This window comes from Manis javanica, chromosome 1 (genome assembly GCF_040802235.1).
Source record: "Manis javanica isolate MJ-LG chromosome 1, MJ_LKY, whole genome shotgun sequence".
Lineage (NCBI taxonomy): Eukaryota > Metazoa > Chordata > Mammalia > Pholidota > Manidae > Manis > Manis javanica.
Window position 1 is genome coordinate 202,756,528 of NC_133156.1, and position 15,103 is coordinate 202,771,630.

A 15,103-nucleotide genomic window follows, 5' to 3' on the forward strand; every position below is an offset into this window, starting at 1 on the left:
AATTAATGTGAAATATTCCAGACATGCATTGCAGTTCTATTTGTGGTCTTCCTTTGGTTAGGGTGTAAGAGACCCAAGAGAGGAGGACAAGGGAGTGGCTTATCTTGCCCCAGAAATCACTGCTGGCACTATTTGCCTGGACGTGACCAAAAGAAAAAAAAAAAGCATCCCTTGGTGGGTCATGTGACCCTGGCATATCTTGTCTCATAAGGGCGCTGTGTGGAGCCTCTGAAATCTGTGGAGATTTTTCTCTGCACAGGCAGGAAGAAAGCAGGTGGATGGATAAGTAAATAAATATGGCCTTGCTCCTGACCTCCTTACTGGCATTCCTAAGCTTGGGCTCAGGATGTCGTCATCAGATCTGTCACTGCTCTAACAGGGTTTTCCTCTGCCAAGAGAACAAGGTGACAGAGATTCCCTCCGACCTCCCCAGGAATGCCGTTGAACTGTGAGTATCAGAGGCAGTGGGAACAACTGCATGGCCGGCATTTGTTCATTGCATGCTATTGTTATTTTCACATTAAGCTGATAACTGTCGGATTGAAATATTTCTGCCCAGACTGAAGGCTTGAAAAAAACAAACTCCCCCACCCCAACACCCTCCCAGGATCGCAGAATTTGTCTGTCTGCCTGGGAAGGGCAGTGTGGAAACCTGAATCCAAAGGCAAAAGGGAGACTTTGTAGTCTTTTCGACACACTTGTTCTTGAGTCACAAACTACAGAAAAATAAACCTAAGAAAAACTAGAACCTTAGAAGACCTGTAAGTGGAGGCAGAAAATGGCTTTGATTTCAGTGGAATACTGAAATCCTGCAGATGCTAAATTCAAGATTTTAAGAGTCATTGTTGTTTTTGGAAGCACCAACAAATAATTCCTGAACTGGGGAAGAAAGGGGTCGGAGGAGAGGGGAAGGGCTGTAAAGAAAGGGAGAACAAAAAGAGAAAAGGAAGCAAAGGTGGGGGCGGGGGGAGAAATACAGGATAATCTTTCATAGAGTTGGGAAATGTGCTTCCCAACTTTAGACTTTTACTGAACTCTTTTCATAGGAAGTAGGCAGACTCTCAGGGTTGAACAAAATCTTAGATATCATTTCACTCTATCTCTTTAATTTGCAATGAGGAATCTGATGTCTGGTGAATGAAGAGGATCACCCAAACACTCACCGTGAGTCAAGGCAGAGCCAAAACTAGAAATCAGGCCTTCTGGCTCACAGTCTACTGTTGTTTCCCCCCAAACCCCGTGTCTGACTGCATTAGAGCAAGAGGAAGGCAGGACTGTGTAACGGTCCAGTTCCTACTTGCCCTGAGCACTGGCAAGTTGTAGCTCGCAGACTGCAGATATCCTCAGTGCTTTCATTGTGAGCATTTTAAATAGAAGCCACTATTCTGCAGGACTGCTTCAATCTCGGTGTCCTAAAGCTGTGGGTCTCATTTTATCACAGAATGTGGTCATCTTTTCAGTTTACCAGTTGCCATATCTACACGCAGACGTGTTGGTGTCATGTTTCACACATTCACTCAAACGGTCACTGACATGGTTGGTTTTGCTTGTGACTTTTGCCCTGACATTGCAAGTCCTCAGTTCCCACCTGGAGGCCGCTGCAGCAGCAGGGAAAATAACAGCATAGCTCTGTGTTTTGGCTATCCTGCCTCAGATGAGACTGTAGCCACTGAGTGTGAGGAAAACGTGCCTAAACACAGGTAGTCTAGTGTATGAGGTTATTGTATACACAGGAGAGGGCCAATATACCTGAGCTCCTATAAGAAGTCGCTTCCTCCTAAGTGACACAGAGCAATTACTTAACCTTCGAGCCTCAGGTTCCTCACTTCTAAAGTGGTTTTAACACAGCTGGCTTAGTTGGACTGCTGTAAACACTACAAGATACAGCCCACCACCCCACCACCGCCCAACACACATACTAATTTCTACCTCTCTGATCCTACTCTGCTTCTTCCAATGTTTCCCTGGGGGCCAAGCAGTGCCAATCAGTTGCTAAAGAAGAGAGCTCCTAACAAGGTTTAATTTTGGGCTGACACTCAACTATCCGAAACTCCCTTCTGTAGTAGGCTATCTGCTTTCTGACATCTTTTTACAAGAGAGGTTTTTTTCATTCTGCATAGAAAATAGAAAGTAAGAAAAAGAGGGAGGGAGGAACAGAGAGAAGAGAATACATCCCAAAATCTCAAACCTCAGGGAACATGTGTGTATGAGTTAATGTGGGATGAGTAGGAGTAGGAATTTTTTAAATTAAGGTATCATTGATATACAATGAGGTTGTATATGAGCAACCTCATAGGTTTCACATGTGCAACATTGTGGTTTCAAAATTCAGCCATATTATCAAGCCCCCACCCAACCCCATTACAGTCACTGTCTATCAGCATGGCTTAAAATGCTATAAATTATTACTCGGCTTCTCCATGCTCTACTGCTTTCCCTGTGACCTACCTATGTTGAGATTGGTAATAATAATACCCCTTAATCCCATTCTCCCTCCCTTCCCACCCATCCTCCCCAACCCCTTCCCTATGGTAACCACTAGTCCCTTCTTGGAGTCTGTGGGTCTGCTGTTGTTTTGTTCCTTCAGTTTTGCTTTGTTGTTATACTCCACAAATGAGTGAAGTCATTTAGTATGTGTCTTTCTCCACCTGGCTTATTTCACTGAGTATAATATCCTTTAGCTCCATACATGGTTTTGCAAATGGTAGGACTTGTTTTCTTTTTATGGCTGAATAATATTCCATTGTGTATATATACCATCGCTTCTTTATCCATTCATCTACTGTTGGACACAAAGGTGGCTTCCATATCTTGGCTACTGTAAATAGTGCTGCAAAACATAGGGGTGCATATGTCTTATTGAATCTGGGATCTTGTTTTCTTCAGGTAAATTCCTAGGAGTGGAATTACAGGTCAAATAGTATTTCTGTTTTGTTTTTTGAGGAACTTCCATATTGCTTTCCACAATGGTTGAACAATTTACATTCCCACCAACATCCCCTTTCTCCACATGCTCGCCAGCATTTGTTGTTCCTTATCTTTTGGATGTTGGCCGTCCTAACTGGTTGAGGTGATATCTCATTGTGGTTTTCATTTGCACTTCCCTGAGGATTAGTGATGTGGAACATCTTTTCCTGTGCCTGTTGGGCATTCAAATGTCTTCTTTGGAGAAGTGCCTGTTCAGATCCTCTGCCCATTTTTAAATTGGATTATTTGTTTTTTGGGTGTTGAGGTATGTGAGTTATTTATATATTTTGGATGTTAACCCCTTATTGGATAAATTGTTTAAGAATACATTCTCCCTTATTGTAGGATGCCTTTTTGTTCTGCTGATGGTATCCTTTGCTGTACAGAAGCTTTTTAGCTTGATATAGTCCCATGTGTTCATTTTTGCTTTTGTTTCCCTTGCTCAAGGAAATGCATTTAGGAAAAAGTTGCTCATGTTTATATTCAAGAGTTTTTGTCTATATCATCTTCTAAGAGTTTTATGGTTTCATGACTTAACATTCAGGTCTTTGATGCATTTTTTAGTTTACTTTTGTTTATGGAGTTAGACAATAATCCAGTTTCATTCTCTTGCATGTAGTTGTCCAGTTTTGCCAACACCAGTTGTTGAAGAGGCTGTTATTTCCCCCATTGTATGTCCATGGCTCCTTTATCATACATTAATTGACCATATATGGTTGGGTTTATATCTGGGCTCTCTAGTCTGTTCCATTGGTCTATGGTTCTATTCTTGTGCCAGTACCAAATTGTCTTGATTACTGTGGCTTTGTAGTAGAGCTTGAAGTTAGGGAGCATAATCCCCCCAGCTTTGTTCTTCTTTTGCAGGATTGCTTTGGCTATTCAGGGTCTTTTGTGGTTCCATATGAATTTTAGAACTATTTGTGCTAGTTCATTGAAGAATGCTGTTTGTATTTTGATAGGGACTGCATTGAATCTGTAGATTGCTTTAGACAGGATGGCCACTTTGACAGTATTAATTCTTCTTATCCATGAGCACAGGATGTATTTCCATTTATTGGTATCTTCTTTAATTTCTCTCATGAGTGTCTTGTAGTTTTCAGGATATAGATCTTTCACCTCCTTGGTTAGGTTTATTCCTAGGTATTTTCTTCTTTTTGATGCAATTATAAATGGTGTTATTGTCCTGATTTCTCTTTCTGCTAGTTCATTGTTAGTATGTAGGAATGCAACAAATTTCTGTGTATTAATTTTGTATCATGCAACTTGGCTAATTCAGTTATTAGTTCTAGTAGTTTTGGGATGGATTCTTTGGGCTTTTTATGTACAATATCATGTCATCTGCAAACAATGACAGTTTAACTTCTTCCTTACCAATGTGTCCAATAGTATTTTGCAGCTGAGGAAAAAGATTGTAGGAGAGAGTGTGTTGGACAGAACACCAGAAACAATTTTCACTCTTGACAAAGGCTAGTCTGGGGTCAACCCCTTACCTAGGCTCCAGAGCTGCATAAAACTAAAAAGAGCAAAGAAAGTACTTGTGTATTATTAACATTTTCCCTTACCTAAGGAATTGGTGTCGTTATTGGAGAACTTTGAAAACTAAAGTAGTTCTCTTAGATCTCTAATCTTGAGAGGATTCATTTCTCTCCACACTCACTAGTAAGGCATGGGTTGAACCATTCTAGAGTTCAGCTTTGCAATCTTCTTGGCAAGGTGTGTTGAGAAAAAGAAGATAAATGTTGCTTTGGCTGTGAGATCAAAATAGAGAAATTATTAGAGGATATTTTTGAGATCAGTTTGTTAATCACTGAAAAGCAGATAAAATGCCAAGTGAACTAGAATTCAAGTGTTGTGATGTTGTGTTAGAATGAAAGAGTAATTATTTATATTTATTTTTATTCCTTAAAAGGATTTGATCAGGATAATCTGGAACACTGGCTTATTCAACTAAGTATCTCTAATTCACTTTGTAATCTTCCCAGTTTCTGTATTGACTTTAATGATGATCCCATCAGCTGCAGGTGAATGGAATAGCTGCGCTTCCTCAACTGCAATTGCATAACCATCAACATGTCAAAGTCTCATAATTAGTCAGGTTCACCTGGGTGAAGACTCCTGCTTTCTACCATGTACTTTTAGTCCTATAATTCCATCCACTTTGCAGCAGTTTCATTTTATATATCTACTAGCTATCACCAATGATTTCTAATTCCCAATAACCTGTGCATGCTGATATCAACACCAAAAAAACCCCACAAAAGCACCATGAACAGGCAGGTAGATTCCACTTACTCAGGAACCCCTACTATTTTCTTGGTGTTTTACACATACAACTACATTACAACTTCATAGTAGAATGGCAAATTTAGTGTCGCTCCATTTTTCAAATGAGGCTAACCAAAGAAAATTTCAGTAATGGTCACAGTCATTATTGTTGTATTACAATGAAAGAGCAATTATTTATATTTATTTTTATTCCTTAAAACGATTGGATCCTGCAGCTCCTGGATGGTAGAGCTGGGATTCAAATCTGAATCTGTTTATATCGCCTCTGCGTGCCGTGTATGATGACAGTCTCTGACTCCTCTCATTTCTTCCTCTTTAAAAAGTAGTGCCCTTTAGAATTTTGACCAGAGGTTAGCAAATTTCTATAAAGAGAACGATAATAAATACATTAGGCTTTATGGGCCATACAGTCTCTGTTGCAACTACTCAATTCTGCCACAGTTGTAGTAAAGCTGCCACAGATAAAACATAAATGAATGAGCATGGCTGTGTTCCAACTAAACTTTATTTATGGACACTGAAATTTGAATTTCACATAATTTTCACATGTCACAAAATACCATTATTTCTCTTTGGATTTTTTTCAATCATGTGAGAAGGTAAAAAAAACACTCAGCTCACAACCTGTAATAAAACAGGGCACAGGCCAGATTTGACCCACAGGCTATAGAGTGCCTACCTCTGATTTATTCTATAGCACAGAGAGACTAAATTTTACTCTCTTCAGTAGGGTTTAGGTAGCCAGAGACATGGCACCATGGAGAGAGTACTAAACTAGGTGAGCCAGGCCAGGAATGGAAGGAATTCTGAGGTGATATTCACAAGTGGGCCTTTAACTGGTTCTGACAAGTCACAGGTGGGTGAGTGTAGCCCCCAGAACCCAGGAGACCTGAGTTCAAACTCAGGCTATGACATGGTTTTTTGCTCTAATATGAGGGCTCATGGCTATATAATGGAAACTGCAGCGTGTGCCTTTCTCACAGAATTGTTAGAAGGACTAAGTGTAGCACATAGCACGATGCCTCACAGGTGGTGGTGCTGACGGCTGTTTTTGCTGTTGTCATCCATAGAACATGAGGAAAAACACACCAGAGAGGGCACTTGTGATGACCAGATGAATCCACAGGTAAGGGAACACTTTGAAAAATTTGACAAGATCTATAACTCTGAGGTAGTTTACACTCGCTTCTCCACCCAGCGGCTGGAGCACTTACTCTCTGAGTAAGAAAATGTGTTCCTTTAGGCTTTCAATATTTGCCAAAAATTCAGATTTCATCCTGACCATACTTAAAGGAATTTTGATTTCTAGCTTACCCTAGAAATTCAGCTTTGCTTGGAAGCAGTCAGTGAATCAAAAAAGTATCCTTTTTCTTTCTTTTTTTATTCCTGGAGTTAGAATTTCTAAGGAGAATGTGAACACCCATTCAAAATCTGAAATTTTAACTCTCAGTGACAGTATGGATATAACTTTTTCTTCAGCAGGGTCAGATAACCACAATACTAGGAGGAGAAAAGGGTCCACTGATGGCTGTTCTTTTCTTTTGGGGGGATCTTTCTAGTCTTTAATTTTAATTTTAATTTTTGGTATCATTAATCTACAATTACATGAGCAACATTATGGTTACTAGACTCCCCCCATCAAGTCCCCACCACATACCCCATTACAGTCACTGTCCATCAGCATAGTAAGATGCTATAGAATCACTACTTGTCCTGTCTGTGTTGTAGAGCCCTCCCCCTGCTAATCGTAATGCTGATGGCCATTCTTGGTATAGGAGATCCATATTATGATTTCTTTGTAGGCTGCCTGTGTTGACCCCTCTCCTCACAGCAAGCTCCCGTATCTCACTTCAATCGCACCATAATTATAGATTATCATTTAGTTAAGGACAAGTTTAGCCTCTCCCTAGCTCTGAGGCAGGTATCATTACTGTTTGCCAAAGGAAAGCCTTTCACTATGCCAATAAAGTTGTGTGATCTCCAAGAGGGAATAGAGGTTTTGGAGTTTAGTCATGGAATTTTTTTCTCTAAAACTGTCTTCAGGGATTAATATTCTGCAGAACACACTCTAGGAAAGGCTGGTCCAGAGGCTGTCTATCCAACCCTACTCACCAGAACAAACCCCTTACAGAAACCTCAACCAGAGCACAGACCTCCTGACCACCACCTCCGCGCTCCACAATAGCTAGGGATGGACCCTTGACTGGGTTTTCACTGCTTTGTGCCAGAGAAGTAGCCATTTAAGAATGTATTGTGTTCTCATGAAGGAGATGGTTCTGAAGTACAGGCTATAGTTATGTGGAAACTATGTGTTACTTGTTCTGAGGTAAGGCAACATAAAACAATGGATTGCAAAACTACAAAACCAGTCCTAACTTCATTTGCTGAGTATTAATAGTTTAATTCTCCTGAGCATGCAGATTTCACTTTCCTGATTGCCCATATCTCATCAGTTTTACCAAGCTCCCTTCATACTGCTACTACGAATAATTTTCTCTTTTTTCATTGCCACCATCTTTGTGTGGGCCCTGAACATCTAAGCCTGGATTATATTATTATATCCTAATTTATCTCCTCCCTACCAGTCTCTCTCTGCTCCAAACCAGCCTGCATACCATCATCCCATTTTTCTCCATAAGACACCACTGCCACCTTGTTATGATTCCCCAGTTCAAAATCATTCAGTGGCTCGCCTTTCTGACTTTACCTCTCACCGTTCTGGTGGGAGCCAGCTACACTGCAAGGTTGATGGACACTTGCTCCCAAGCTCAGTTTGTGCATGTCTGCTTCCCTGTGTCTTTATGTTATGTCTCTTGTTTATACCATCCTCAGTTTTTCTTTGCCTCTTTAAATGGAACCTACTTATCATAATCTTGCTGAAAGCTCACTTCTTTCATGAAGTCTTCCCTGACCACTCCATCTTTATTTAATTAATCTAAATCCCAGAACACGTCATACTTCATTTTACTTTGTACTTGATTTTTCAAGTGTCTTATTTCTTCAACTGCAGTGAAAATTTCTTTTGTACTCATTGTACCTGGTTCAATGCAATGTATGTTCAGTCCCTCAATTACATGTAGAACAAATGGTATAATAAATCAAGGGGAATTACATCTGTTTATTTGCTCTGCTCCTCAGTATTGAAGAAAAGGTTCCTATAAAAGATGATTATTGCTCTCCCTGCAGTGAAATAATATAGGATTTGATAGTTTCCTTGTTTTCCTTGCTTTTTTATGTGTTTGTTTTAAGTAAATGCCTGAATGTCACTGTAGAATCCATTAATTTATTCAGAGAAGTATAAAGACAGGAAACAAGGTCACCTAAGTTGAGAGCTGAACATTCTATACCCTGGCACACCACTCGATTTTCTTGACATAAGTAATCATACCTGCCTCTCTATACCTAACAAGAGTATTGAAAAGATGAATGAAATTGCCTAAATAAAATCACTTTCAACCAGGCAGATATGTTCAAAGAAATATAATTTTTGCCAATTAAGGTCAGATTCCAAACCCTGAATGTTAGGTTTCTTGTGTTCCTCAGATATACTTTGATTATTGTACTTTTGTCTGAATATCAAAACCAAACACCCCACTGTGCAGATTGCCCTGGGTGCCCATATCCAGAGATTCCTACTGTCTTGCTTAGATTTTTTTTTTGAAAGAAACAAACAGCACAGTCTTCATGCTAATGTACACATAATCCTTACTCTTGAAACAAAACCCTGCACCTACTTTAGTGAGAAATGGTATATCTCCAAGATTTGGAATTTAATTGGGCTAGAGGTAAGAGAGGTTCATACTTCCTGCAGAGGAATCCGAAAAATGACTAAATGCAGTACCTTGAAAGTGAAAAAGTAGAAATTATTTTGCAGGGAAAGAATCCTTTAAAGTAGAAGATGAACTCTACCCTGAGAATTGGCTAAAAGCTATAATTTACAGTCATTATCAGTGATTGAAGAGTAGGGGTTTGACAGAGCAGGGCTGCACTTGCGTGGGGATGATAAAATCCCCTTGTTTACCTAGAGGTGAGAGCTGTCCTTCCTCACCCAAGTCCTCCACTAAAGAAGCCTAAGCTTCAGAAGCAGGACATCTTGGAGGCAAATGGGAAATTCATTTAACTTTTGATTATCCTTCTCAAAAGCCACTAATTGGGTTATCTAGTCACTGTGGTTGATTGGACTATACTTTTTTTTTAACTGTTAGATTTAGACTCTCCAATTCAGCTTTATTTAGACTAGATTCTAGCTTATATATCCCACAAGGTCAGCTAGAAAAGAAAGTAATTATTTTTAATTGCTTAGAATCTGATTATAATGAGATTTGGATGTTTGTTCTTAATCTGACCTCTCTCTGAAGTATCTCAGAGCATGTTTTGTGTCTCTGACCTAAACATGCCATTGCCCTGTTCTTTCAAATAGAAGAAGCCAAATGATCTGAAAATCTTCAAGGGATGTGTAAAAACACAGAGCCATCCCAGAATCCTGTGTCAGAAATGGTGGAAAATGAACAGAATGAGCCAATTTTTATATCTCCTTAATGCCACACTCGATGAAAACCTTTAATAGGGACCCCAAAAATTTCAGCTATGTTTCAATGAAACAGAAAGATTAATTAATTGAGAATATCAGAGAGAAAATTCACAGTAGACTGAGGAAAAGTTTAAGTAAAATGATGCTGAAGTTTCTTTCAAGTCTAAAATGCTTTGATTTTACAAACATCTTCAAACACCAAAATCCCCCAAACTAACAGGTTCTGTCTAGACCCCTGAGTCAGCAGGTGTAGAATTCCTTAACTTGAGTGCTCTCAGCAGTGGGAACTGGGGAGGCAGGCAAGCAGGGTTCTCTTAGGCTCAAGGGACAGTTCTTATATTACAAAATGCGGTGTGGAAAACCTCCACATAGACAGCTCTCCCCCTCATTATTTTTGGTTTGGTGAGGGGTTTTAAACAAAGAATTTGTGAGGGATCCCAGAACCAACCATGACTGTCACAAAATAAATGAAGGTGGATGGGAGATCAGGAAATATTTCAAAAATCCTCTCAGAATAAGAAAGGCATGAAAAAGAAAGACCCCCCTGTCTGGAAGGGTCACAGCCTGGAACACTATCTTTGCGAGTAGCCCCAATTTAAAATATTCTTCCCCTTCTAAGAAAGTCTTACTAAATTTTGATTCAGAAGATAGGATCGCATCAGAAGACAGGGTGGCAGCTACTTATGCTTTCCTCATCATCGGGCGGCAGCAGCTGTGAATTGGTTTCAGTGGCTTCAGTCCATTCTCCACCCAGTTTCCTGCCCGGCTTTAGTCCCGTGTGGCTCCAATGCCCAGATTCAGAACAAAAGTCCCAAGTCGTAAGTATGACATCGGTGTCTTCTGTACTTGGGCCTTAAATTAACTCTCCTGTCCTCTCCCTCATCTCCCATCCTCTTAATTCTTGCTCTATGCACTATATTTGACTCCCCAGCTCCCAGATATATTTTATATTTCCCTACCCAAATACTATTATGTCCCTCCTCCTGAAATGTATTTGCCTAGGCTAATATTATTCAGTTTTTGAGACCAAAGTAAAGATGTTCAGTTTTCATGAAGTTTTCTTTCAACAGCAAATATTTATCAATTATATTTGTGCAAGTCACTATATGCTTAGAAGAAAAGGAGAGGCAGAGAGCCTGCTCTCATGGAATTATTTTAAAAGAAAAGCCCATCAAAGAAATAATGACAATACTGCTTTCCCTCACTTTTACTCATAGCAATCAAAATCCCCTATTGGAACCAAGAATAGTCATTATCAAAACCACTTATTTGACAATTAATTGCAAGTTGCTTTGGGTGATCTGAAATCATAGATTGTGAAAGGTTGAAAAAATGGATGCCTGGTAAAAACCAATCAGAGATGCTCACCTGATCAATGCCAGAGAAGATGGGCACCTGCCTGTTATGTCAAGATTTGACCTTTGACCCAGTTGATTTCAGGGGCTGTGTAAGACCACTTCCAGAACACCCTATTCTCTAAAAGGTCAGCAAATTCTTGCTTTGTTTTACAAGGAGAACACAGACCTCAAATAAAAAGAATGATAAGTGAACAACAGTGAATTTATGATAGGATTTAACTGACAGATGTCCAAATATTTAAGTTTGGAGTTTTCAAATTATGCAAATACAAGGGATTGGATCCTTAGAGTTGGGATAGAAGAGAGTTGCGCAGAAGGTGGAAAACAGCACCAAAGAGGGAAGCTTAGGCTGTACTGTTTTCTTTGCCAACTTCATAATTTTTCTCAAAGCTGCTTGTGTTCCTGACTATATGATGTGGATATTGGGGAGAGAGTAGGTAAAGGAGTGTATGTGTCAATGTACTGTGTATGCCAGCTTCTTCCCAGAGCAACTGAATATCATCTGGTAATAACAGTTAGCCTTAACAAAGCCCAGATGACACACCTTAAAATTTTCTACTTTGGCATAACAGGGAGACTAATAAGGAATTATTGAATGCTCTTGAACTTCAAGAAATTGGCCTTTTTTAGAAATTTCAAACTATTTTGTATGGCTATGGTAGGTTTAGAATAAAATAACAAATTGAATGAAAAAGAATGACCACTCCATTACCAGAGCGCAGTCTTATCAAGTTTTCAACAGTCAGCCCAAACCCTCGTCACTGCTATTTGCCCACCAAGGCTGATTTCTGATTAGGCGAAGGTAGGAAGAAACCTTCATTTAATTGGTGTTTATTTTGTGGGTAATTCATGTAGAATTTCTGTAAGTAAATATACTGGAGGTGGTGGAGAGGCAGCAGAAAATGCAACAAGAAACACTCCTTTAAATTAGAAAACAAACTGAAAAGACAATGAAAGCAAATGTGAGAATTCTGGTGAACAGCAGAGAGATCATCTGGAATCGTGCACACAGTGTCAAAATTGCTTATCAGGTCCCTGATTGTGAAAATCTGTTGAGCTCCTTCACTAAGGACACAGAGTCTTGGAATGGCTTCTGATTCCTCCAAACACACACAAGAGACAAGAGGGAAAAGAACAAACAGTTATGATACCCAGATAAGCAAGTTACAAAGTAGCTCATGAAGCAGAGTGTTGGGTAAGGTTTGGGAGGAAGAAGAACAAAAACAGCAACAGAAGCTACAAATAAAAGGAATGGTTGGGTCACTGAGTTGGGAAATCACTGTGGCAGTATCTAGACCTTGCCGCTTGGGATGGGCAAATTTCCTGGAGAAGATTCTTCCAAGCTCTTAGCTGGAGGGGCAGCCCTACCTGCCAGCATTCTAGTAGCTGGGGAGAAGGACTGGGGGTCTCTGTATCTAGTAGCCTTAAGTGGTCCCTGGGGTCCTCCACTCCAGAAACTCTCTATTCTGCTCTCTTTAAAGAGTAAGCCTTTAGTGTTTTGCTCAGGTCGGAAGGAGCACTGGCCTTTCTGCTCTAAGGGGAAAGTATGGCCTCTTAAACTTTCCACCAGTTCTCTGTATTTTATCTACTTCTCCCTATTTCCTCCCCACACCAACATTCAGGGATTCCAGTGCCTCCAATTCTTGAGTGTATAGGGATTGTATAGTGTAAATCACACTTGTTTAGAACTCCATTTTCTAGAGTCTCCCAAGTCAAATGTTAATTGCAAACAAATAGGAGAACTACACTGGGGAATGCAGATTCTGTTTCAGTAAGTCTGGGGTGGAGTCAGAGAGGCTACAGTCTAACCAGCTGCTGGGAGATGCTGGCAGTACTAGTACCAGAACTGCATACATTCATGTTCATTATAATCCTAAAATTGTGTGTTTATTCTATGTCCTTGTGACTTTATGCCTTTAAAAAACAAATAATCCCCCATCTTCTCAGTGAGGTTTCAAAAGGAACCAAATAGTTGCTCAGTTTTTTGTTTACTATGCCATCTCTTCCCAAGAACTGCCATTCATTATTCAATCCACCCCATTTGGCTCTCTTCCATTGCTCCACAGAAGATTTTGTCACAGGTACTAAAAAATTTCTCTTCATTTTCAGTATGTTTTATACTGTGGTTGTATTATATTTCAAATAAAAAATAAAAGTTTGAATATAAGAAGAACATCCACAATTCAGATGCCAGATTCAGTGGTCACCTCCATACCCACATGTTCCAGGCCTCTCCGGAACACTCCACACAGTTGACCATCTTCTTGCTTGAAACACTTTTCCTTTTATTTGTTTTTTTTAAATTTTTTTTCTTTATGTTTACTAGGCTCTCCCCTACCCCAAGTCCCCCTGACAAACCCCATTACAGTCACTGTCCATCCGCATAGTAAGATGTTGTAGAATCACTACTTGTCTTATCTGTGTTGCAAAGCCCTCCCCTTTCCCCTACCCCCCACATTATACATGCTAAACATAATACCTCCTTTCTTCTTCCCCACCCTTATGCCTCCCAACCCTCCCATGCTCCCCAGTCTCTTTCCTTTAGTAACTGTTAGTCCATTCTTGGGTTCTGTGATTCTGCTGCTGTTTTGTTCCTTCAATTTTTCTTTTGTTCTTATACTCCACAGATGAGTGAAATCATTTGGTATTTGTTTTTCTCCACTTGGCTTATTTCACTGAGCATAATACCCTCTAGCTCCATCCATGTTGTTGCAAACACTAGGATTTATTTTCTTCTTATGGCTGAATAATATTCCATTGTGTATATGTACCACATCTTCTTTATCCATTCATCTACCAATGGACATTTAGGTTGCTTCCAATTCTTGGCTATTGTAAATAGTGCTGCGATAAACATAGGGGTGCATCTGTCTTTTTCAAACTGGAGTGCTGCATCCTTAGGGTAAATTCCTAGAAGTGGAATTCCTGGGTCAAATGGTAAGTCTGTTTTGAGTATTTTGAGGAACCTCCATATTGCTTTCCACAATGGATGAACTCATTTACATTTCCACCAGCAGTGTAGGAGGGTTCTCCTTTCTCTGCAACCTCGCCAACATTTGTTGTTGTTTGTCTTTTGGATGGTGGCCATCCTTACTGGTGTGAGGTGATATCTCATTGTGGTTTTAATTTGCATTTCTCTGATAACTAGCGATGTGGAGCATCTTTTCATGTGTCTGTTGGCCATCTGAATTTCTTCTTTGGAGAACTGTCTGTTCAGCTCCTCTGCCCATTTTTTAATTGGATTATTTGCTTTTTGTTTGTTGAGGAGCATGAGCTCCTTTATCAGATCTGTCATTTCTGAATATATTCTCCCATACTGTAGGGCACCTTTTTGTTCTATTGATGGTGTCCTTTGCTGTACAGAAGATTTTCAGCTTGATATAGTCCCACTTGTTCATTTTTGCTTTTGTTTTCCTTGCCTGGGGAGATATATTCATGAAGAAGTCACTAATGTTCACATCCAGGAGATTTTTGCCTCTGTTTTTTTCTAAGAGTTTTATGGTTTCATGACTTACATTCAGGTCTTTGATCCATTTTGAATTTACTTTTGTGTATGGGGTTAGACAGTGATCCAGTTTCATTCTCTTACATGTAGCTGTCCAGTTTTGCCAGCACCATCTGTTGAAGAGACTGTCATTTCCCCCACCGTATGTCCATGGCTCCTTTATCAAATATTAATTGACCATATATGTTTGGGTTAATGTCTGGAGTCTCTATTCTGTTCCACTGGTCTGTGGCTCTGTTCTTGTGCCAGTACCAAAGTGTCTTGGTTACTGTGGCTTTGTAGTAGAGCTTGAAGTTGGGGTGTGAGATCTCCCCCACTTTATTCTTCCTTCTCAAGATTGCTTTGGTTATTCGGGATCTTTGGTGGTTCCATATGAATTTTTGAACTATTTGTTCCAGTTTGTTGAAGAATGCTGTTGGTAATTTGATAGGGATTGCATTGAATCTATATATTGCT

At 39.8% G+C, this 15,103-nt stretch overlaps 1 protein-coding gene across 1 annotated transcript in view; it reads left to right on the top strand.

Annotated features, from left to right (window-relative positions):
• The first annotated feature begins 223 nt into the window (after positions 1-223).
• FSHR (follicle stimulating hormone receptor) overlaps positions 224-15,103 on the top strand; it is a 166,501-nt gene continuing 151,621 nt past the window's right edge. The window contains exon 1 of the mRNA XM_037024417.2: positions 224-448. Coding sequence (XP_036880312.2) covers positions 297-448 — 152 coding nt within the window. The 5' untranslated portion in view covers positions 224-296. The remainder of the gene's footprint in view (positions 449-15,103) is intronic.